General features: G+C 39.3%; 1 protein-coding gene across 2 annotated transcripts in view; it reads right to left on the minus strand.

The window, feature by feature from the left end:
• COL15A1 (collagen type XV alpha 1 chain) overlaps positions 1 to 24,144 on the minus strand; it is a 118,484-nt gene that overhangs the window by 51,227 nt on the left and 43,113 nt on the right. Inside the window, exons 6-16 of one of the 2 annotated variants that reach the window (XM_023919591.2) lie at positions 22,704 to 22,830; positions 21,320 to 21,438; positions 18,446 to 18,574; positions 17,827 to 17,853; positions 15,410 to 15,472; positions 11,809 to 11,886; positions 10,400 to 10,468; positions 8,190 to 8,315; positions 4,376 to 4,438; positions 2,318 to 2,353; positions 927 to 1,079 (exon numbers count right to left, since the gene is read on the minus strand). In XM_023919591.2, the coding sequence (XP_023775359.1) occupies positions 927 to 1,079; positions 2,318 to 2,353; positions 4,376 to 4,438; positions 8,190 to 8,315; positions 10,400 to 10,468; positions 11,809 to 11,886; positions 15,410 to 15,472; positions 17,827 to 17,853; positions 18,446 to 18,574; positions 21,320 to 21,438; positions 22,704 to 22,830 (990 nt within the window). The remainder of the gene's footprint in view (positions 1 to 926; positions 1,080 to 2,317; positions 2,354 to 4,375; positions 4,439 to 8,189; positions 8,316 to 10,399; positions 10,469 to 11,808; positions 11,887 to 15,409; positions 15,473 to 17,826; positions 17,854 to 18,445; positions 18,575 to 21,319; positions 21,439 to 22,703; positions 22,831 to 24,144) is intronic. The other variant, XM_023919592.2, reaches the window with a different exon arrangement.

Below are 24,144 nucleotides of genomic sequence, written 5' to 3' on the forward strand. Positions count from 1 at the left end.
AAGAACTTGTGAACTGCTAGAGAGATTTTTGTCCATTGAAATTCACTGACATCAGTGAGATTAACCAGTAGTGTATAAAATACAACTTTCTTCAGTCAGACATCAGAAAACAAATTAGGTCTCTAAAAAAGCTGTCATTAGCAGTCGTGTCTGTGACACTTCAAAGTGTCTGTAGAGTAAAGAAAAGAAAAATACAAAAGAGTTGGGGTAGATACTAAGAGATATGTGTAGGGAAACTGGTATCTTTTAAACACCACCACTTTACTGCAGCCCTTCTAGAGATGGCCAGTGGTTTTGGCCAAACATTCTCACTTCTTTGATGAGACTGCCCTGAGTTACTCTGCAAACTTTATTATGACACAAAAAACTTTGGAAATACTTTCTTGAACCAAACAACTAAATTAGAATGGAAAAGTACACGGAAAAAAAAAAGGAAAAATAAAAGGGAAGACACAAATATGAATATTGATATTGACATTTTCTTGATCTCTCTTCACAAAGATGTTAAAGCAGCAGCTTTAATTCTTGAACCTGGGTGTTCTTCCCTTGCCTTTCTTTATTGCAAAGCCACTTTCTGCTCCAACAACATTACCCAAATGAGTAGTTCTCAAATGATATGTAAAACTTCTCTTGTGCGTGCCCAATCTCATTTCCTAAGTGATGAAGGTACTATTCTCAGAAGTAGAAAAAGTAACTTCTGCAATTTTTTATTTTTAATGGAACATTTTTCTTCCAAGCAGAAGAGCCCATGATGTCAGAAATGAGCAACGTTTGTGTGTCTGTATTTACACTCCTTGGCAAATTTCAGTCTAGAACAAATTACTTTGTCATAAATTCAGACTTAAATACCTATGAAATATACAGGTGATCACATTGTCTTTCCTTTGAAGGAAATATATTTATAGTTACAACAAACTTCAAAATACCTCAAATCCCAAGCCATAGCTTAGTCCTGGTGGTCCAGGAGGTCCAGGGGGCCCCGGAGGCCCAGGAGGTCCTGGTGGTCCAGGTTTTCCAGGAGACCCAACAGGGCCAATTTCTCCTTTGGGGCCTATTGATCCAGTGACTCCAGTATCACCCTAAAATAAAAATTCAGTCTATTGATATACTGAATATACCTAAGTAGAGGTAAGAAAGTATATTTATAGGATCACAGAATGGTTTGGGTTGGACAGCTCATCGAAGTTTCAATCCCTCTGCCATGGACAGGGATACCTTCCACTAGACCAGGTATCTCAAAACCACATCCAACCAGGCCTTGCACATTTCCAGGAAAAGGTCATCCTCCCATCCTGTTCATGGCCCTCCCCTGGACTTGTTCCATCAGGTGCATGCCTTTCTTGTGCTGGGGATCCCAGAGCTGGATACAGCTCTTCAGGTGGGCTCTCATGAGGGCAGACTAGAGAGGGAACATCACCTCTCTCAACCTGCTGGTCATGTGTATTGGGTCTGGCTGAGCTGGAGTTAATTTTCCCTTGGCAGCCCTCCCAGTGCTGTGCTTTGCATTGGTAGCTGGAGAAGAGTTGGTAACACACCAGTGTTTGGTCTGCTGCTGAGCAGCACTGGCACAGCACTGGTGCTGTCTCTTTAACAAATCTCTCATCCCCTCCTCCTCTCAAGTGGGCTGGGAGTCGGCAATATCCTGGAAGAGGACACAGCTAGGCTGAAATAGCTGACTCAAATTAATCAAAGGGGTATTCCATACCATATGATGTCAGCTCAGATATAAAAGCTAAGGCAGGGAGGAGGAACAGGGGGGCATTTGTTATTTTATATTATTTTATAGTATTTATAGTACATATACTATACAGTATTTAGTATATACTGTTTTACAGTATAGAATTATGGTATTTATAGTGTATATATATATATATATATACATAGTATTATTTTATAACACTATAGTATTTATTTTATAGTATTCTAGTATTCCGGAGCAACCGTTTCCCGGGAAGTGAACGTTACTCACTGATGAGAAGTAGAGATTAAATTTTTTTCTCTTTGTTTCTATGCATGCAAACTTTCACTTTCTTTTTGATTTAATAACCACTGCCTTATCTCAACCTACAAGTTGTTTTCCATCTTGTCATCTCTTTCCCCAGTCCTGCTTGGAAGGGGAGTGATGGAGCTTTGTCCAGCCAAGGTGACTGGACTACACCACTCTTCATGGAGAAGCATGGTGGCCACCTGAGAAACCAGGTCTGTCATCTTCATTAGGTTACACAACCATAATCTTGAGGATTTCTCAGCCCTTTTCAGTAATGTGTTGTAACACAGTGATACTGCCATTCCATAAAGACACAGTCTTTTTTGTTACCTTTGCACCAGCAGAGCCAGGTAGACCTTGATCACCCTGTAAAAGAACATAAATTCTGAGTACTTGAGTAAGACTATTAGGCAACAAAAACACATTTATAGTATTTTTCTTCATCTGAAGCATCAGACTTCTCAGTTAAAAAGAAAGCAACCTGTAATTCAGGAGTTACAATAACACATTAATAGCTCTGGTCTGGTATGCTGACTGAACTTAATCTTGTATTTCAATTATTGCTGCAGACTTTAAGGGTTTGGAGCACACAGAATTGAACACTGCAGACCACATCCTCATGCTTCTGAAGATAAATGTCAAAATTCTTATGGGATATAACAGAACTGGAAACTGGTCCCACTCAAGCTGTCTAGGGCGCCCTTCCAAACACAGATTGTGATGACTAGGAAGATTTAAAGGTTCCTCTGCAACAATCAAGATTTTATCAATATTTGCCTTTATACACTTTACTTGCATACTGTTTTTTTCCGTTTCACGGAATAGACAGACAATAAGAATGCACACAAATAATTATTTTCCAAATTTCTCTGAATCAAGTGGAATAATTTTTATGTTAGCAAGCTCCTATCATTACTCACTCAGCAGAAATATTTCTTGAAAAAAGTCTGAAAAAAACGAGTAAGCACCAGGAGTACAATGATGATATTTTTTTCTAAAAGCTATGGCTAAATTCCATGTCAAAGGGAATGAACAAATGAACAAACTGAATTTACTTTCAATGCATCCTGTTGTTTCTTCCTGTTATCTTCTCTGGATTAATTTGGAATAATGTACAAAACAGATATTGCAACATAAATTAAATCAAGGTTTTCAGAAAAAAATAGTAAAAATTGAAAAATACTTGTATTGAACAGGTGCAGATACACAGTGCTGCAATTCTAATTAAAATTATATACACAATGCTGCAAACAGACTCAGTGAGGCAAAATATTGTAGTCCTTTTTTTTCTTTTATTTTGAGGATTATGATTTAAAAAAAATTAAAAATTTCTTTAATTGCTTCTCTTTCCCCATCAATCTACTCCTATAGCACTTGATTCATGTTTGGTTTACTTCAGCTAGACTTCTGTCTGTTCTTAGGCTCCCTCATGTGAAACACACACCGCTGATTGCAGTGGACGTGTGTTTCAGGTGCCTGCTTTGTAACACACATACTGCCCCTCCTGGATGGCTGCTGGTTCCCATGAGTGCTGCACTTTTACCAGCCTCAGGCTTTTGATACCACAGCTCAGGACCTTCAGCCTCCAGAGATAAAAATAAATCAGTATCATGGCCATTTAAGACTTGCCTTTTCATTTCCCTTACAGTGTGTGATCTTGCAATGTACACTTGGGAATTTACTTCCAAGTTCTTGTGTGTAAGGCGTGCTGTTGAAGCTCACTGGAGAGTGACATTGCCTTGTGGTCTTTGCCTCTGCTTTCTTCACATTCTTCTTGAAGTGGGGTGTAAAAAAAAATGGTGCTTAAATGATGTTTTGATTTGAATTGAATTGGAAATCTGAATTTCCCCAAGTCGAGTCTGTTTTGCCTGTGACATTAATTGCTGAGTGATCTTTCTGTCCTTATCTTGCCCCATCAGCTTTTCATTGGCAGGCACCTGGTGTCCAGCCAGCGTAGGCCATTACTTTGTCTCTTGTTTGTCAATTTAAATGGTTTGTGCTCCTTCAGACCCGTCTCCCCTGTCATATCATGTGCTGTCATGCTGTGCCAGGCTGGGCTAACTGGAGTTCTCTCTTTCCCCCTCCAGACTCACCTGTCTGAGCCCAGTCATGACTGGCTTTTGAGTGGCAAATCACAACAGAGTAGTTTGTCCTGCATATTGAATACTGCATGCTGCAGAAAATGACACAGCATCCAATAGGAAATTCTGAATTTCTGAATATGCCTTTTGAGATGTGTTCTAACAAGCCATTAGTATCTGGATTCCATTAAAAATTACTGAAGCCAGATGCTATTGTGTTGCAGGGACAACTGTTTATGATTTTTTACAGCCTAGAATTGACAAAGATTTTCCACTGAAGCAGGAGCAAGACAGACATTTAACTGACCTTTTCTCCCTTCCATCCTGGTGGGCCAGCCACTCCATCACGGCCAGGAGGACCTTGAGGACCCTGTAGATGACAGTAAATCTAAAGCAGGTGCCACTTGAGAGCTCAATTTCTAGAACATGTGTTTAAGTATTAGGAACCAGCTGAGGATACAGCATTATGAAAGACTAATGTGCAGCACCTCCCACCACTAAGTTTTAACACTTTTATTTCTTGTCTTCTGAGAGTTTGGCTTTGTATCCAACCAGTATTTAAATATATTTTAATAGAAAACTATATACAACAGTCATAAAATAAGCAAAAATAAAAGCAAAAATAAAAAAAGCCAGCATATTGTAAATAGAACCTTAACATGAGAGATTATGGTGCTATCAAAGCAGGTTTTGACAACACTGTAAAAGACACCATGGGGTTTAAATCCCCAGACACCTCAGTTATCCACACTTTTGGCAATGTCAGTGCTAGATGAGACCCAGCTGAGGAAACCTTAGTATTGACAAAATCAATGGCCAGGTTTCCTGGGTGGTAGATTCACTGAAAGCATGTGATAGGGAGGGATTGGTGTAAAACAGGAGTCTTCTGTGTTGTCACTGAAAACAGAGAAGCCAGAGGTCTTGATTCATAAAACTCCAGTGATATCCTCATGCGGGAACAATGAGGCTGGGCCTCTGCTCCCCATGTGGGGCAGCACTTGGCTTATTCAGACTCACTTTGCCAGATGTCCCTGGGCAGCTGAGCCTGAAGGTACATTCCTACTCTTGCAGGAGCAGTACTCCTAAAAAGTCCTTCTGCAGAAGAAAAGGCGCTGCCACTTTGCTTTGGTTGATGGTGCTCATATTGTTCATGACATCTCACTTTAATTTTGCCTCAAAAAGTGTATATTAAGTTCTCCACCCAATTTCTGGCGTTGTATCCATGACTCGTATCCTGCATGCATTTGAGTGAGCAGGCAGACTGGGAAACTCTGGCTTTGTAAGGTCAACCAATAAATCAGTACAGGTATTGAAGTGCAGCCCACAGTAACTAGACATGCATGAAAGGTAACAGGCATATTGCACAGCCTATATTTTTAAAATTGGGCTCTGAAAGCCTTTAACTGCACTTACAGAGTGTATTGTGGCCTCTGGAGATCTTTATTCATCTATTTTGAGGAGGGATATAAAAGGCTAGTGGAGGAGATAGAAACCATTGTTTCCCTCTGATGTTTTCAGAATTATCACAAAGTCTCATTTTTCTGTCTCTCTCCCTCCCTGTCACCCCTGGTTTTGTTTTTTGAATCCACTGTAAGTCATAGAGTAACTAATGAATTATTTTTAATATTGAGAATAATCAGAAATATTTTCAGTATGTTTCAAACATTTTCATATTGTGTTTTGGCATGATTACATACACAGAAGAGAATAAGAAAAGAGGTTGAGCTAAGAACAATAACTATTGTAAAGTTTACTAATAACTTCCACTGTACTGCTTACCAATTTTAGACTTCATTGTGCTAAAATTGCTGATTTCCTTTAGAGCTTTGGAATAGTCTCTCTTATGTAGCTAGCAGGCAACACTGGGACATTTGTTACTCTCATCATGGTATATTAATGCATTTGTGAGCTACCTCAAACAAAAAAATTATGATAAAAAATTATTCTTATGCAATGCTGTGAGTCAATTTAGCTTCATGTAGCATTTAGGAAATGTGTATTTAGTCAGACCAGTATCATATCAGTATGAGATGCACTGTGAAGCAGTTTGTGCTGGGCTATTTCCCATTAGTAATTGCAGCCTTTACTCAAATATTTCCAAGACATGTTTGTTGGGAGAAGAAGTGCTACATCACAAAGTTCCTGATTTAGCAAGGTCTTAAGTCTGTCCCCAACTCCAAGTGATTGGCTGGTCTTCTGGAATTAGAATTCACAGCTGAAAACCCTGAATAACAAAAATGTGTTAATGTGGTACTTAATGAGGGTTCCCAACCAAAAAAATTCTGCTAGGAATTGATCTCACTTCATTTATCCAGAGTGTAAAAATGTGTGCTAATCTTTGAAAAGCAGGATGACAGCTTCTCAGGTCATCTGAAATTGTGGGACTGCATGAGTCTGTATTCTTAATAGCTAGAATTTTCCTTCAGCAGCTGCAGGTTTGTCCTGGACTAATTCTTCTGAAAATGTTCTTTAGTAGTCTTATTGACATTTAACTTCTACTTTTTAAACTAGTATGTTTCCCAGGAACTATCCTGAAACAATGATTTCTGTTGCATTGGAAAACTGTCTACAAGTAGCTCATGTTATTGCCTGTGAAATGCCAAATTAAGCAAGAGGGAATACACTCATCTTTAAAAATAAAAGATGAATCAATACTTATTTCTCCATTTTTTAAAACATTCCTTTTTACATTATTCTTTCATGGAAAATTGTATTACTATATCCTAGATCATTTGAATTACTTTATATTCTTAAGATATAGAAACAGCCACAGTCAGGAAAGTTGAAGATACATTTTGTATTGTGAAAAAGGTGTTATAGAGAACCTCTTAATCTAACTCTACTGCACTTTATCAAATGCAGTAAATAAAACATTAGGGTAACTGTTCTCTTTATTAGACTTGCCAAAGAATTTTCTTAAAATTACATGTTTAATGCTCAATACAATTTGATCTTTCTTGGATTCAGAAAAGAAAACAGATACTGTTGGGATTGCTGTTTAGCAGTTGCATGAAATCTGGTCAGAATTTCAGACTTTTATATTTTATGCTGCCATCCATATTACCATCAGTAGATGCAGAGAACAATGGATTTCCTTGTCCTCCATGCACTTGACTCTTGAATCCCATATTAAAGTCTTTCAGGTGCCTAATTTCTTTCTGCACAAAAGATGCTGCTTTCCACCTGGATGGCCAAACACGTTTTAGACTTTGTGTAAACTCCCAGCTTGGTTATTCTCAAAAAACCTCCCTCCAAGACAGCTCAGATATAGTGAGATCTCCTTTCCAGCACCTGTCACCATTACACTTTCTTGATATATGCTAATGACACCTTGTCAGGTACAGAAATGGTGACTCACTTTTGAGGGTCGTGGGATGTACAGGACAAATCTTTTCCTGAGAACAACTGCTGCTGGCAGATTGATGATAGGGAATAAGGGACCCTTATTGGTAAATATATGGAATCAGAGGTTATTCTGAACTGGAAAGGATCATCGAGTGCAGCTCTTAGATGAATGGCCCACACAGAGATCAGACCCACAACCTTGGCTTTATTAGCACCATGCTCCAATCAACTGGGCTAATCTCATAGTTCCAGAGCTGTTCAATGATAAAAAAAAATTGATTTTCTTCACTGAAAAAAGCACTTTACTGAGGATTTATTTACAAGCTGAACTTTAGCAACATTTTTTGCGATAGAATTATGTTTCACATGTCTGGAGGAATAAGTGTTTTTACCTAGCTGAAGAAAATGATGGAAGTGGAAAATTCAGTTCATTCTACAAATTTCCTGAAGCTTATATAAATGATTTAGCAAACTTCATTTTCCTGAAAGCACCACCACAGGAAAACTGATACTTAGTTTTATTCAGTGTTGGCAAAAACACTTAATTTTTATTTATTCTGGTCCCAATTCACCAGTATCTGTCTGTCAAATGTACATTATGCTGTGCAGTAATGTGCTTTGGTTAACAAGATTTTTTTTTTTTAAATAAATTTGCATAAGATTCAAGCTCTTAAATTAAGAATATTCTGCAATTTTTAAAAGAATTATACAGACTGTAAGTCTTAGTGTTGCAGGACAGAAACAACATCAAAGTTTGTGCACAAAAGGGTACTCACTTCAGGGCCTGGTTCCCCAGAAGCTCCATCTTCTCCTGGTGACCCAGGAGGTCCTACACCTGAATCAGGTGCTGGTTTTCCTGGAAGACCAGGCAGTCCTGGAGGGCCTGGTGGCCCTGGAAGACCCTGGATAAATCAGCAGGACTGTTAAAAATTATCCTAGCCAGGTTAATTTCTATATACATGGAACAGGAAAAAGCTCATAAAACTGCTCAAATGGATAATTCAGGCTCATAAAACTCAGCTGGGGTTTCCACCCCACTTCTGTTTCACTGAGAACCAATTTTATTTTCACAGATACACCCTTACATTGGGTCACACTGACCTCCCTCTCCTGTGCTCTCTGAAATGTGCCACCTCACAGCATGCATCGGCAAGCAAGACATTGAAAACCAAAAAATCTTGTGTCAGCTTCTGTAACCCAGTAGAGACCTCAGACATATCCCAAGGATCGACCTAATGATAAGAGACCTAAGCAAAAGGAGGTCAAGGGATCATCGTACAGAGGGAAGTGGTTGGTGTTTTCTCCTCTACCATTTCATAGTGTTTCTCCATGTTATTGCTGAAGCACTGAGAACTTCTACTCATGGTCAAGACCTGCTTAATGCTGTAAAACTGGCCTCTGGTCTAAAGACCTATCCTGCATAGATGTGAGCAGAAGTATTTCAATTGAATGAATTGAATGAAGTGAGTGAAATGTTATCTCAGAGGAAACAGAGCATTTCAAATATTCCCTCCCATGTCTGTGTTACTGGTTGCATTAGCATGAGGAGATGGAGAGCTTGAATTTTTGGGCCATGGCACTATAAGTCAGGAAACCTTTAATTCTGACTTGTACAGGATTCCATCTGGAGGAGGGTCATCTTGGATTTTCAGTACAGTAAACAGAGCCCTCTGCAGAGCTCTCACCTGTGGCCCTGAAAACTAAAACCTTCTGATAATGTTTTCATAGTTTTAGTTACTTTCCCATGAAAGTTCCATAAACACAAGTTGTTTATCACATTCCTTATAAGAAATGTCTTTTGATGGATGTTTCTCATGACCAGTGCGCTTGGGAAGGTGGTAACCATTCAATCCCTGGTCATTGTCAAGAATCTATAAATACTGGAGTCAGAGAATAAAGGTTGGTTCTTTCCTGTTCTAACCCTGAAAGGTGTTTGTGTGAATCATTTTGTGTCCTTTAGTGACACTCACCTGTCTTGTTACCTACAAAGGGCATCTGAAGAGGCTCCTAAATTAGGCAAGATAGCTAACTTTCAACGTGTGGCAATTGACTCCTTGAGTCAATTCCTTGAGAATAAGGTATTAAGCTTTTTTGAGGAAAAAGAAAGAAACAGAAGAGGAGTCTTGAGGCAGAAACCAGTCTGAGAGAATGAAAAATATCACTAGCTGTGTTGCAAAGCAGAGGACTCCAGTGTGATGTAGCATTCTGGAGTTCATAGGAACCAAAATGAATTCAAAAAGCTGCAGTGTTACTGAGGTTCAGTTCACCAGAAAGCTGCACCATGAAGCATTTCATACAGATACACATATTTTTTTTAGAACAGGTACTCCAAATTGCAAAAATCAAAGACCAGGGTTATATAGCACCTTCCACTGACTAAAAGGGGCTTATAAGAGAGGAGAGGGGTTTTTTACAAGGGTATGTAGTAACAGGATAAGTGCAATGGCTTCAATCTGACAGAGTAGGTTTAGATTAGATATTGGGAAGAAATTCTTTGCTGTGAGGTTGGTGAGGCACTGGAACAGGTGAGGCACTGGAACAGCCCAGAGAAGCTGTGGGTGTCCCATCCCTGGCAGTGCTCAAGGCCAGGTTGGATGGGGCTCTGAGCAACCTGGACTAGTGGAAGGTGTCCTGCCCATGGAAGGGAGCCTGGAACAAGATGATATTTAAGGTCTTTTTATGATTCTATGAATCTATGATTCCCATTTCTCTCCTCTTTACTGTCTTGTCATAGTCAGATTAAAAGCATTTTCTCATTTTACAAAGTCTTCTTGCCATTTTTTCTTTTTTGGCTGCCTCCTGTCTTGTGCTTCTTCCCCACTCACAAGCACTTAAGCCTTTTCTGACCTTGAAATGAAACCATACAAATTCTTTCTGGATGCTGTAAATTAAGCATGTATAAAACTTGCATTATGAAATTGACCTTCTACAACCTGCTTGAATACAATAAAGCTCTTTATTATGGGAAATATCAATATATACTTACTCTCAAAATCCCAGTGTCTCTGATACTCTCAGTATCTCCAGAACCTGATTCTTCAGGTTCCAGTCTATTCTGAAATTAGGAGAATTCTATTTTATATTATTGCTTCTAAAGATGAGAAATGCAAATATCTCTTGACATTTACTGGAAATAAAGCTATCATCAATATTCTTACAGCAGTCTGTCACCGGTAAAATAAATTATAATACAACAAAAACATTTCACTTATATTTCTGGTGTTTCATACCATCTTCCTTTTTAGTCACTGAGCACAGTGATAACTATCCTGCAGGACACACATGCCTTGTGACTGTTTAAGTGAACTGAAGTAATATCTCAGACAAAATTTAACTTGAGAGGTACCTGCCAACATTAAGAATATCCTAAAATTCAGATGCCATAGATAACCCCAGTTTCCTACAATGTGCCTCTCATTTAAAAAAGCCAAATTCAGAGATTCCTGGACAAATGGAATAAAATAGATGACTTTTATAGAGAGAAATCAATATACTGAAGGCTTTTCTAAAACATTTCTAAAACATTCTGTTGGCCTGGAGCACCTTGTGCTAGGGATCTGGAGCTGCCTTGCTGGTCTCTTGAAGTCAGCATCAGTGCAGGCTCAGCAGTGCAGTGGAACACTGTTAATCTGTTTTTATGCTCCAGAAATATATTGGCATAATTTAGCAGACCCAGAATCAGGGGAGCATGTAATCCATTTTGGCCAGTGGAATATGTTCCAAACTATCTTGTTAAATACTCACGATACCCAGTGTGACAGATGGTTTTGTTTAAAAGTCCACCCCAGGATTTCCACTGGTGTCAGTGGTGAACTATGTCAAAGTGTACAATCAGCTCTCACACCATGAACTGAAAATTCAGGCCAGATTCCTTCTTTAGCTGCGTGCACATGTATCCTCAAGGATACAGTGGGAAAAGTCCAAGTACAGAAATATGATGGATCTGAAACTCATTCTTTAACATTTCCTGAGCACTGAGCATTGAAATTACAAACATTGTCATCATGCTGCTATGTGTTCTAGTATTTAATGACAGCAAACATAACTGACTTTCAAACCATTTCTTTGTTCAACAGCAGGAAGAAATTAATAATTCAGGTTTAGAATGCCTCTTTGAGGAAATTTTTGTTTTATGTTCTCCCATATATTTGCTGCATTTGCACAAGAGAGCACACATGACCACTGACATTTTAAAATGTGAATACTGGCTGTTAACGTAGGTTACAGTATTCACACACTTCAGTCAGACATTTATTTGCATTTCTGCATGAATGTTTTAGAAAACATGATTATCTCTGTGGCAGTCAGGCTACTTTCCCAGAGAAAACCTCCTATTTAGTTCTGGATTCCTCTGTGACAAGCTGAGCTCACTGACAGAGATCCCCAAATACTCACTAATCCTCTGGAAGGAGCAGATGGTCCTGTGGGTCCTGGTGGTCCAGGGGGTCCTGGCAATCCCTCACCAGGATCACCCTGAAATGGCAATTAAGATAAATCAGCAAGGATTTAACCACAGAAAGACTATAAGCTACAATCTGTGTGGATTTCCAGTCACAAGAGTGGCTGCTTAGATATTTTGAGCAGGATTGGACTTTGTTCATTTCTAAGACAAGCTCCCAAGGAACATGATCTTTGCATTGGCAATGGAAGAAAGAACTCTTCTAACTTCTGCAATGAATTTGCAAATGTACAAGCAGCATTAACAGCATTAGGCAGCACGTCTTTCCAGAATAAGTTTCAACTGTGGATCTTGCATTTTTAGGGCATATTAGATATGAATCCTCACTCCACCCCCCAAAAAACCCAAACCAAACCAACTGAACCAAACCAACCCAAACCAAAAAAAGAGTAGTCAGTGTGGTCACAGCATGGTACTCAATTTGTAAATTCCTTGATTTTATTGCTACCCTCTGTAAAGCTTTTTTCAATAGCACCATAACAGGATTTTTCTTCAGTGTGTTGACCTTTATCTACTGCCAACACAATAAAAGACCCTGTTCAAATATGTGTCATTTTCTCTCATAATTACTACCATTTCTTATAATTTTTCTTTCTTACATCACCTCTGACATTTTGCTGAGGTTAGTTTGAACTGCTTCAGCTGAAGATGTTTGTGACTTTTAATAATTTTTCTGCTAAAGTCCAGTATTTTTCACTTGAGTCAATATCTGAGGTTCTGCCTCCACTGATCTGTGCTTTACCCTCAAACCTGCCAATTTGCTATCTGGGCTTATGAGCAATTTAATTGTGCTCTATAAATTCACATATTCAGTTACATAGCAGGAAACACTGACTTTTAACCGCCTCCTGGTCACTTGCTCTTTATGCTTGAGAGTTCATTAGATAAATGTATTCATTCAGTTCTTTGTTCCCTGTGGCTCTGTCAAATGGTTCCTATAGTGATACTTCAGTCATAGCCACAGAGAATGTGTTTAATTAATTTGGGGCTATTTTCACTGTCTGCCAGCATGGTCATTTACAGATGCTCTTCATTCATTTTAACACATCCTTGCTTTTTTTCCAATGACTATTACATTAGTTCCTGGCAGTGTTTGGTGCTTGTTTTCATGCAATTTTTTCCACTTTGTGTGCACTGTGAGGAAGACAAAAACCCCAGATCTCACATTTGGGTCATTTTTAGGAAGCCTGACTGTATCCATTCCCAAGGAGCATCTCATAGCTGTATCTCTGCAGAGAACATGGACCATGGTGGAAAAGTGACAGCCAGCTCCCCACTCTCCACTGCTATGTAGTACCCCATTCATTCCTGGCTTTCCATTTTCAATTAGAAGAACCAGAAAGAGGAAGATCCTATTACTGTTCCTGAAATTTAGATATTGTTACACTGGAAAAGGTGCTGTCTTTAGACAGCATAACAGTTTTGAATTTTTGTGTATATTCTTTAAGCTTTAGTCACCCTACCAACACAGCCAGGCCTAGGAAATCACACTGATTAAGATATTGAAACAATTTGCTGAACACCTGTTTTTTAAAAAATAATTCACATGTATAAAAGAGGATCAGAGCAGTGTCTTCTTGTTTGTCCTGTTTTTACTGCTGGAATTGTCTGTTTAAAGTATTGCCGAGACAAAGCTCTGCATATGAAGCTGTCAGCTTTCCTCAGTGCTTTTGAACCTATTGTTAAAATTTTTAGCACTCTTTTGCTAACTTCACAGTTTCTCTTTGAAGTGTCCCTTGAAAATATTAATCCAATTTTTAAATGAAATACTAAGCTGAAGATGTTTTTACTAAAGTAGGCATGAAAGCAATCAGGAATGGACTACTGGAGTATTTTCTTTTCCAAGATAACTTTTGCTCTCTACAGCTAAGCTGCTTCTCCTGCTGCTAGAATGTTCTTCTGATGGAAATTCTGATCAATAAACTAAGTATGGATGGCCTTTGGCTGTGAGGTCAGTGAGAACAGACTGTCTGGGCCCACAGTCCTTAGGTACTTGACTCTGGGACTCCTTTTAGCCCTGCAAAGCTAGTATTTTGAGTACTATTTTGGGTTTTTTTTTGGTGGATTTTGCATGAAATAACTTTAAACATATACTGAAATCCATCAGCATGAGTATTTGAAAGTAAAAAGCTTACTGGGATGGCACTGGAGAAGCACAGAGCCAGCTTTGGCTCAGTCTCATCTTGCAGCACACTGGGAGCAGTTAACAACTGATGCTACCCAGGAGGCATTGTCTGAGTGAGGTCTCTTTGATACAGACCAAAACACTGTCAGGGACCATGTCTGCAAGTCTGAACCATCAGCAAATCAGTCCTGGGCCTGTTCCATTTGGCAGCGTAGGTGTAGCACTTGTTGTTGAAGATTGGAATGGTCACCTAACAGGACCTGTGGCTGTAGCAGATGCAGAATAAAATGAGCTTGCTAATTTGCACTTTGTTTATAAACAGAAGAAATGGCAATGATCATAATCTTTTCCATTTGCTTTGTTTTCATTAAAAGAATCTTGACTGGTTTTATGGTTTCCTACACATGAATTATTTACCTCAGTACCAAGTACCCTAGAAACAACTCTGGTTGCAAGAAGGACCAAAGCAGATTTGCAAGAAACCTAAAAAGCTAATTGTCAAAGGACATTTACTCTTGTAATGCCTGTTGACAACTGATAGGGCTGTATGGACTTGTAAGTCCTCCTGTTTGTCTCCCATACCACCTGGTTTTGTGAACAAGTACCTGAGACAGGTCCTGGGAGAGAGCAAGAGTGTCCCCACCATGATGTACCTGAGATGTTCCCTGAGTGCCCCACATGTCTTCACTTCTCTACAGTCTGTGAGAACCCTCTGCTCAACATGTCTTTCCATTACAGCTGGGCAGAGAGATGGGGTGTTGCCATGCAATCTCGTGACCCGATTCTGGTACTGGAGACTAATTTTACCATTGCAATGATTCTGGATCATTTCAAATGAATCTCAATAGATGAGAGATATATGGGTCATGTTTGTGAATTTATGAAGTCTGTATTGTTTTGTTAAACAGATGAAAGGGATTATCAATTTGACAGTTACTATCTCTATGTCAATTTTGTATACATGTACTTTAATAGATTATTCCATTAGATCTCACTTCATCTCAGAAGAGATACAAGCTGTCAATTCAGATGGTTTAACTCTTATTTCAATTATGTTCATTTCCTAAGGGTAATATGATTATACTACCTCTGTTAAATCACTTAGCCAGTAGAGTAAGTTGCCCAGAGCAGTTATATACAACAATTGACTTTTCTTTATAGAGTGTTCAGTATATCTTCCTTAGCTCTTCTGTGAAAGCCCATCTTTTTCTACTGCTGAAGGTTATTCATGGTCTTGAAAAATAATTACGATTCTGATATGGTGCCATCCAGCCATTCATGGATGAACAGTAGGATGTTTAAATCCTTCCTGTGATTCCCTGTTTTTATGTCTCTCTCAGAGAGCACCAAATTAATACATGTCCAAGGATAAATAGTATCTGGTTGATGGTTGGGTATTAACAGACACATACCTTTTCACCTTTTGGGCCTGCTTTTCCTTTCAGTCCTGGCAGCCCCTGAAGTCCATTTTTACCCTGAAAGGAAATAACTTTCTTAATTAGACATTCTCTTTCATGTAGGCTGAAGAGGCTTTACACTTAGCAGACGAGGCTGGATGTAAGGGTGCTAGACTCTAACTCTTGGTTTGTACAGTGGGAGGAAGTATGGGACTTGGCATAGAATTCCCCTGGCAGTGCCCAAAATGTGCCTCTCAGCACATCTACTCTTCGCACAGCAAAGTGGCAGAGAAGCCTGTTTGGGGGATACAGATGGAAACACCCGCAGGCTGCATTTGGATTTGGCACAGTGCCAACAGGACTGCCACAGCACTGATGGTAAGGATTTTTAAAACTGCAATATTTGTAACACACTACTGCCAGCTGCTGCTCTGAGTGCACAAAATCACACCATTAACTTAAGCATGCTCCCACCATCGACTAAATATATTTTTTTTTAGTCTTAACCAACCTGAATCAATTCTGTTTCCACCAACTAGGATCCTTCCTGAGGACATATCTCTGACAGGCAATGTGGGATACTAGATAGCATTTCACCCCATTTACCATTCTAAACTTCACCAGCCAAATGTATCCCAAATTATCCTTCTTTACATCTTCATATTACCTACGTGCAGTATGCACATGGTTTTCCTATAGAGGCTCGGTCATTGGCTAGAAAGAACTCCCTCCAGCTTGGAAGTCAGTGCTATTATAAAATCGGTCTGCTTATGAACTCAGGAGACTCAAGAAAGTATTCAGAAGGCAAATAAATAGTAATAGATATTACTATCCCACCAGCATTTTGGGAATCTGGACAGCTGTCGTTATGGACTCTACTGGACAAGTTTTAGGACTGCCCTAATTTCAAATATGGGTAATATAGGGGAGAAAAACATAGCTCTAAGACTGAAGGGTGCTTTTTCCTATAATGATTTTCCTGTAGAGTTACTGCTAGCAGGTTCATAGAAGAGTAGCAAACACATGACCAACATAAATATAGAACATACTCATTTCATTGCTGAGTGAAGCCCCATCAAATCAATAGTAAAGGTGCATGGATATACATATGATTGGAACCCAGATGCACATGGACAAAAGAGTAACTACAAAAAGTACAAGACACTGTCACAAGAAGCTTATGATAGAAAATAGGGTTGTTTTCATAAGGACAAGACAATTGGTTTTGAAGAATTTGAATTACATTTGAAGAATTTTCTCTTAGACGTATCAGTTTCATAGAATTTTCTTGGAAGATATGACAGATGAAGGTAGTCAGGCTTCTCTTAATATGTAAAATATAAACTTCTTGTCCAAAAACACCTTAATGATACTTAATAACCTGAGTTTTGGCTAAATATTTGCAAACCTAGCTACGTTTCTTTGAAGATACAAGTGTCTGAAGGCAGCATTCAGAAAGGAGCTCAATAATGCACCCCATGAATGACCACTGAATTATTTTTCTAATATTTCAAAACATACCAGTTTCATTTGAGGTTCAGTTGCAGGGGGCAGGAAGCTGCACATGTTAATATAGGAAAAGAGGAGCAGGCATGGGAATGGTGACAGCCTCTGGGTGGTAAGGTCCTGGAGAGGGGAAAGATGCACAAAGTGGCAGCGACAAACAAATGAGAAAGGAAACAAAGAAGCCAGGCAGAAGAACATCAGCAGAGGACAGATACAGAACAGCAGCTGAGATGTGTATGGAATATGACAGGTACAGGTTTGTTGTGGTGGGTTTTTGGGCAGTACCTCACACAGAGGATGCATGTGCAGCTTGTGGTGGACTGACCCAGGGGTGAGAGTTATCTGGAGAAGCTGGGAAGGAGCACCCCAGGAAGAGGACAGCAAATGTGACAGAGAAGGGTAAAGAAGAGGAACTCAGAGAAAGGAAAGCAGGAATGATGAAACAGAAGATGCAGTTGAATTACTGCACAAGAGTAAATGGGTAAGAGGTAAAACTCAATTAACTCAAAAGTACTCTCAATTAACTACAAAGGTAATTGCAGTTGTGGTTAGGAGCAGGCAACATGGAAGCATGCATGTAAGGAGGGTCAAAGAAGCACTCCTATAGAAGGAGTCTGAGTATGTCCCCTTTTTGAAATTCCCCTCTTCAAAAAAGCCAGCCTCACCAGAGCTGAATTACTGGTACAGCTGCTTATGCCATGCCATGCCTCTTACTTTCTTTGCAACTGGGAAATCATAAATTTATCTCATAAACCTGGATTTTGCTCTCTTGACAACCTGAGGATGTCAACTACAGCACCAGAACTGTCTTCTAAAGAGAGGAGATGAAGAAAACACTTTGCTGCTTAAGCCTCAATGTAGCCTCATAAAAAATGTTGTGTCTTTCTTAATTCAGTTAACCAAAATACGCATAAAAGAGTACTTACAGGTAACCCCTTTTTACCAGGAATGCCCTAAAATAGAACATCTTTATTAGAAAGATTAACAAAGCACTGTAACATATAAATAACAAAAGAGGAAAAGCAATTAAATAAATTGTGATGTGCCATGCAGTGACAAAACGACAAACCAGAACTGTATCAAACACTGGCACAGTGGGATGTTTTGCACCTCTCTTCAATATCATGCATCGTGTGCTGATGGCTCACAAGGCTTTGAAGTGTGAAACATCCTGGATATAGCAAGTCATTGAAGGAGGCCTGTGAGTTCTGCACCTCTGTACACATTCCAGCCTGACAGCTGGGAGGGTGCTGCAGTACTGCCCAAGGAGATGGTGGAATTGCTGCTCTGGGAACATTGGTGTGTCAGCACAGCAGCTGTTTGCCTTTGCTTTCTGATGGTTGTCACTCACCAGGCCTCTGCCCCTGAGAGGTGTGCAGTGCAGGCAGAATCCTCCTGAGCTGCTGGGCTAAAACCCATCTCACAGAAATGTAACTGGTGACAGTGTGCAAGGCTGTGCATTTCCAGCTCTCCATGCATGTGTGATGGATTGGTATTACCCTTTCTAAAATAGAAGTTTGCTTTCAACAGAAAGAAAATACTCACAGGCTGACCAAGCTGCCCAAGTTTCCCTGGAGATCCAGGAAGTCCTTGATCTTTATTTTCCACATCTTCTATTCCTGACCCTCCTAGAGATTCTGTGGACCCATCCTCTACTTCCTGACCTTTCTGGCCCTGAGTAATTAAAATATGAAATATGAAAAAATGTGTTGTATTACTTTTCCCATTTTTCTCTCTTCCCCCTCCCCTTCCCTTTCCCCTACAACCCTGGCTTTGTTCCAGGCAGTCAGAACCTGATGGGCACCATACAAACAGGACATTCTGTTCAGCAAAGACAATCCATATTAACGATCATTCACGCACCTACAAACAAGTTGCCCTCTGAGCTGGTTACCTAGATGCAAATGACCTTGGTCTTACTTCATATCCACATAAACCTGCACAGTCTAAGTCAATAGTGTAGGTTTGAAAAAATAAAATTTTTGCATAGTCTGTCAGGGAAAAAATTGTGAGAGTTAAGATAGACCTGCTTAGGAGTATTTTAGACAACTTCCCTAAGAGCCACAATGCTAACAAAGGAAGGTTACATGTTGGTTAAAAAGTGGCAAAAGATGAAACAATGATAACAAAAAATAAAGTGGACAACAGCAAGACTAAAATATTGCTAAACATTAGTATTTGATCGGGAGAAAGTAATAATAACAAAAGGAATAATTTAAATATTCCAGGAACAAAACAAGATCTTCCAGGAAGGAAGCTTGGACATTAATACATATTTAAATTAAAAACCAATACACAGAACAAAACATGTAAGTCAGTATTGTATTTTGAAATAGGCACTAGAATTTACTCACATTTTAAAGCACCAATGAAATATTTTGAGTTCCACTAGCAGCTAATGAAACAAGGAGGGACAAAATATAACAACTCTCAGAGCATTTTAAAGTTAACAGGATGACAGCTTTCAGCAAAGGAACTGTAAGATGATTTTTTAAAATACCTTTCTGGGTTTTGCCAAAAGGGAAGGTCCCAAAGACCAGCAATTTAAAAAAAAAAATAAAAAAAATTCTGGACTCATTACAGAAATTTTTCCTATCTGGAAAACTGTTAAAAGAGATCTGTTTAGAGATCATAGCCTGAATGAGACAGTAGGATTGTCAATCCAGTGTTAGAGTACTGAAGGAGAGAGCAGATGCTATGGCAGGATCCTGCTCAATCATCTGCCAATCTTGGGAGTCTGGGCAGGTTCCTGCTGACTGGAAGATAATCAGTGTTATTCCAGTCTACAAAAAGGGTGGAAAGGAAGATGCAGAGCTACAGATCTGTTAGCCTAACCTCAGTTCCTGGAAAACCAAGGGGAAGATCATACTGAGCACCACTGAAAAGCATGTAAAGAACACTGCACTTGGCAGGAACACTCAGCCTGGGTTCACAAAACAAAAATTCTGTTTAACTGATTTGGCATCTTTCTGTGGTGAGGTCACCCACACGAAGGATGAAGAGACGGAGGTGGATGTAATTTCCCTAGGTTTTTGTAAGGTTTTTGATGCTGTCCATCACAGCATCCTTTGAAGCAAATTTTCCAGCTGTGAGATGAGTGGGTTTGTGGTGTGCTGGGTGAAGATCTGGCTGAAGGGCAGAGCTCAAGGGCTGCAGTGAGCAGGGCCACATCTGGCTGGTGACTGGTGACCAGAGGTGCTCCTCAGGGCTCCATTCCAGGGCCAGTTCTGTTCAATCTATCTCTCAGTGATCTGGATGCAGGCTTGAATGCACCATTAGCAAGTTTGCTGATGATTCCAAATTGAGAAGTGCTGCTGGCTGCTCCTGAGGGACAGGAGGCCTTGCAGAGGAATCCGGGTAGCTTGGAGCATTTATCAGTGATTAATAGCACGAAACTAGACAAGAAGAACTGCACAAGTTACTTCTACACCTAGGCAGGAGTAACACCAGGTGCAAGCAAAATCAGAGAGAAGTGGAAGTAACAACCCTTCCAAATTATAATTTTCTAAATGATTGGTCATTATTATAGCAGACAATCATCTTGGGTATCTGAGTAGTGAAAAATATGTAGAAATTGAAACAAAGTTAAAGAAAACTTGTAAAGATAAGTAAGTAGCAAAGCTACAATAGATTTAAGCTTAATGTGTCACACTTCCTAAATCAAGACCAAAATGTATTTAAGAACAATGGCACAAAAATTAAATTTAAAAAAAACAGTAATAGTTTATCTGATATTTAGTTTATCTATTTATTTATATAAACTTATATTAGAATTGCTGCTTTAAAAAGATGTGAATGAAGGCATGAAAATGTTAGAGGAATTATATTTGGAAGTTCTCCAACAAATACTAAAAATTCTTGTGTGTCAACTTCAGTGGATGATCCTTAACTTAATGTTTCATCATTTGCTATGTTTTACCACAGAAAACACAGGAATGCAAGAAGACCCTGCAAGGAGCAACCTGAAACACTTGAACTAAACACACAAAATGTGGAAATTTTATTCTGAATTTCTGTCATTCACGACACAGCGTGTTTTCTGGCAAAAATAAGCTGTCATAGCTGACTGTAGTTTCAAGCAATAAAAGGAAGGAACTTTTGGTGTAGGAGTCTCAAGGCAAGAGGAAGGAAAGGCCATTATTCATTTTTTGCTTAGAAGAATCTGTGGTGGCTGTTGGAATAGGAATGTTAATCAATAAAAAATGTACTGCCAGATGATTATTTTGAAATACACCAACAAGTAGGGCAAGTATTCCAGTAGCTCACAGGATTCCAAATGGGTAACCTATGTAATTCCAATTTCTAGAATCACACAGAATTCAGGTTACACACTACCTTACAAATGCAATGTTTCAAAGCCTAGATTTTCCTGTTCTGGAGATGAAACAATTAGGCATGTGATAAACCCATTATACAGACCTCCTCTCTGCTTACTCCTGGCAAAACACCAGCACCAGAGCCGTCTTCTTCTCTTAACATTTTCTGTGTGACAGGGGTAGGCTCACTGTTGTCTTGTTCAGTTTCCACAACAGCTAAATCTAAATAAAATAATTGCTTATTAATGGGAGAGCAAGACAAAAACTGCCCAGAGGTATTTATCAGAGACAGATGCTTCAAGTTGTATGAAAGAATGAATTATTCAGATTATGACTAAAATGCATTCCAAAGATTAATATTAGTCATTTTACAGTTCTGAAAATTTTAAAAGAAAAGAAAAAAAAGGGAAAAGTGAGAGTAAAATTACAAAATATGTCTATTTTAAGGTCAAGGACTGTATTGCATCATCTTGTTTTCCTCGACATCTACTCTAATGGTTGCCTATTTGTCATCCATGTAACACAAAATAGTAAGAGTTCATTCCAACAGGTACTATCTGAAGTATGTGTGGAGTTATAATAACAACATTTTCCTTGGCCTTATTAATATATCTAGCTCTTTGTTTTCTAGGAGTGCCCTGAAGCTGTCCTAGCAGTGGAGAACTGGATTCCTCACTGCTTTATGCCTTGCTGTCTTTGCTCTGCTGCCTACACTTGCACCCAAAACTCCCCACTGGTGCACTAGGCACATTCACAGCCTTTGGAGGCAATAGCAGTAGTACATAGTTGTTTATTCCGTGGCAGGATTCAGTTTTACACGAAAGGCTGTGCTTTACTGTACCAGGTCATCAAACAAATATCCTTCTTAAGTGCCTTTTAAAGGTGCCATGTGGCTTTAGAGCCTGCAGGACTACTTGCAGAGGTATGACTCAAGGGGTGCCATGCTTCTCACTGACCTGAGCAGAATGAAGAGGACTTTTCTCCTTTCATTCCCTTTGCCTAACACTTGCACTTTTACTGGAGTGTGGTAGATTGTCACAGCAGCAGCTCCTCAGGTCAGTTTCTTAGTTTCATCCAAGCACCTTTTATTTTTCAAATGTAAAATAGGAACTACAATTCTCTAACAGAATCTTCCACACTATAGAAAGGTAAATCCATTCTCAGCATGTTTAACAACAATGAGACTGAGATAAGCCCCTATATGGAGGAAGAAGTGAGAGATGTGTTGAACAGTGTCTGTAGTTGCTACCACTTACCTTTGCTGCTACTAATAAATTACAGTTTAACAGACTGCATTTTCAAAACCCCAATGTTTGGTGTGCCAATTCTTTTCTAGTGCACAGGATGTCCAAAACCATAGGATTTTCCTTTCCTGGCTGCACCCAAAATATGGCAGTGGCTTTCCATACACAAGGAAATGACAGACTCAAAACCAGAGAATGTAAATGATCCCACCCCCCGAAAACCCCCAAAACCCGAGGCAGTGCCTTGTTCTTTAAATTTAGATGCTTCTGAGGTTTCTTCTGATCTGTGATTTCCAGAGAAATTATTCTCTTCCAAATAAGACAATATGGTTGGGGGGGCTTCCACTGGCTCAGCCAACGTATCTTCAGGCTAAAAAAAAAAAAAATCCCAAAGAATGGTTTAGAGTAAAGCCTTATCAAATGTTTTGAGGGAAGAATCACTGGATTACCTTCCTCAAAGCACAGCAATCAGAACTACCACATCTATGAAGCAACCCAGAACTCTGAGAAAAACTGGTGTAATAAATACCTTTGGACTCCATTCCTCCAAAGCAAGGGAAGTACACTTGACAAGCCCACAGAGAGGGAGGAAACCACAAGCAGCCTACACTTGTCAGAGACTGCATTTCCAAGTAGGACCTTTGGCTAGTTTCATTCCAGCTCAGCATTGCTTTACCTATTAAAGTGTTTTTATCTCAACCCATGAGTTTTCTGATTTCTCTTCCAATTCTCTGCTCATCCCACTGCTGGGGCAATGAGGGAGCGGCTGTGTGGTGCTTGGTGGCCAGCTGGGATTAAATCACATCTTTCAGAAGGAGGAATAAAAGCCATGAATTCTACTACTGCTGTGTGTAATTTTGAACAGTGCAGTAATTACAAAGATTATTAAACAGATGTTAAAAACAAGAGCTAAAAGAATTTATATTCTTCTGGATAGAGAAGCTAGACATCTTTCCTGAACTAGCTGCAGTTTTATCCAAATGAGAAAAAGTCAAGGCACAGTAAGATTTCATGGATTAAATTTTGTGGCAAAATGCAGAGGAATCATCAAACACTAGGTGATTTTGCTGCCATTTGGAGAAACCCTACCTGGCTGCAGAAATGTACCATGTCCAGGGACAGTGGACACACATTAACATACAAGAAATTCAGGCTCTATGTCAGAAAAAACCTGCATTGGAACAGAGAGGCTGCAGATTCCATTCTTGAGGAAATCCAAAACCAACCGGCACTGAACAACCTGCTGTATTTGGCTCTGCTTTGGAAAGGGAACTGGAAGGGGCAATTTTCAAAGGTTCCTCTCAAACTCAACTAGTCTGTGATTCTGTGCAAAGCACAAGTCAGGCCAAAATGAGTTTAATGAGACAGATGTAAAAGGAAAAAAAAAAAAAAAATTAAAAAATTATGCAAACACATAAGGAGCAGGAGGCTGGGTCAATACTTAATAAAGTTATAAAAAGAGTGATCAGAGAATTTCAAGTTTATAATAGTAAAAAATAAGGCTTTCTTCCATTCATGTTGACCCTGGAAGAGTTAAAATTCCTGCAGAAGAATATTCTTGGGAATATTCTACAGTAGGTATGACTGAAACTGTAGTCTTTGTATGAAAAGGGTAGGAAACAAAGTAAGTGAATGACAGGACATCACAACCAAAAAGTACTTGTCCATGGGTTCTGTAAGATTC

The sequence above is a fragment of the Cyanistes caeruleus genome, chromosome 1, assembly GCF_971803275.1.
Source record: "Cyanistes caeruleus chromosome 1, bCyaCae1.hap1.1, whole genome shotgun sequence".
Taxonomy (NCBI): Eukaryota; Metazoa; Chordata; class Aves; order Passeriformes; family Paridae; genus Cyanistes; species Cyanistes caeruleus.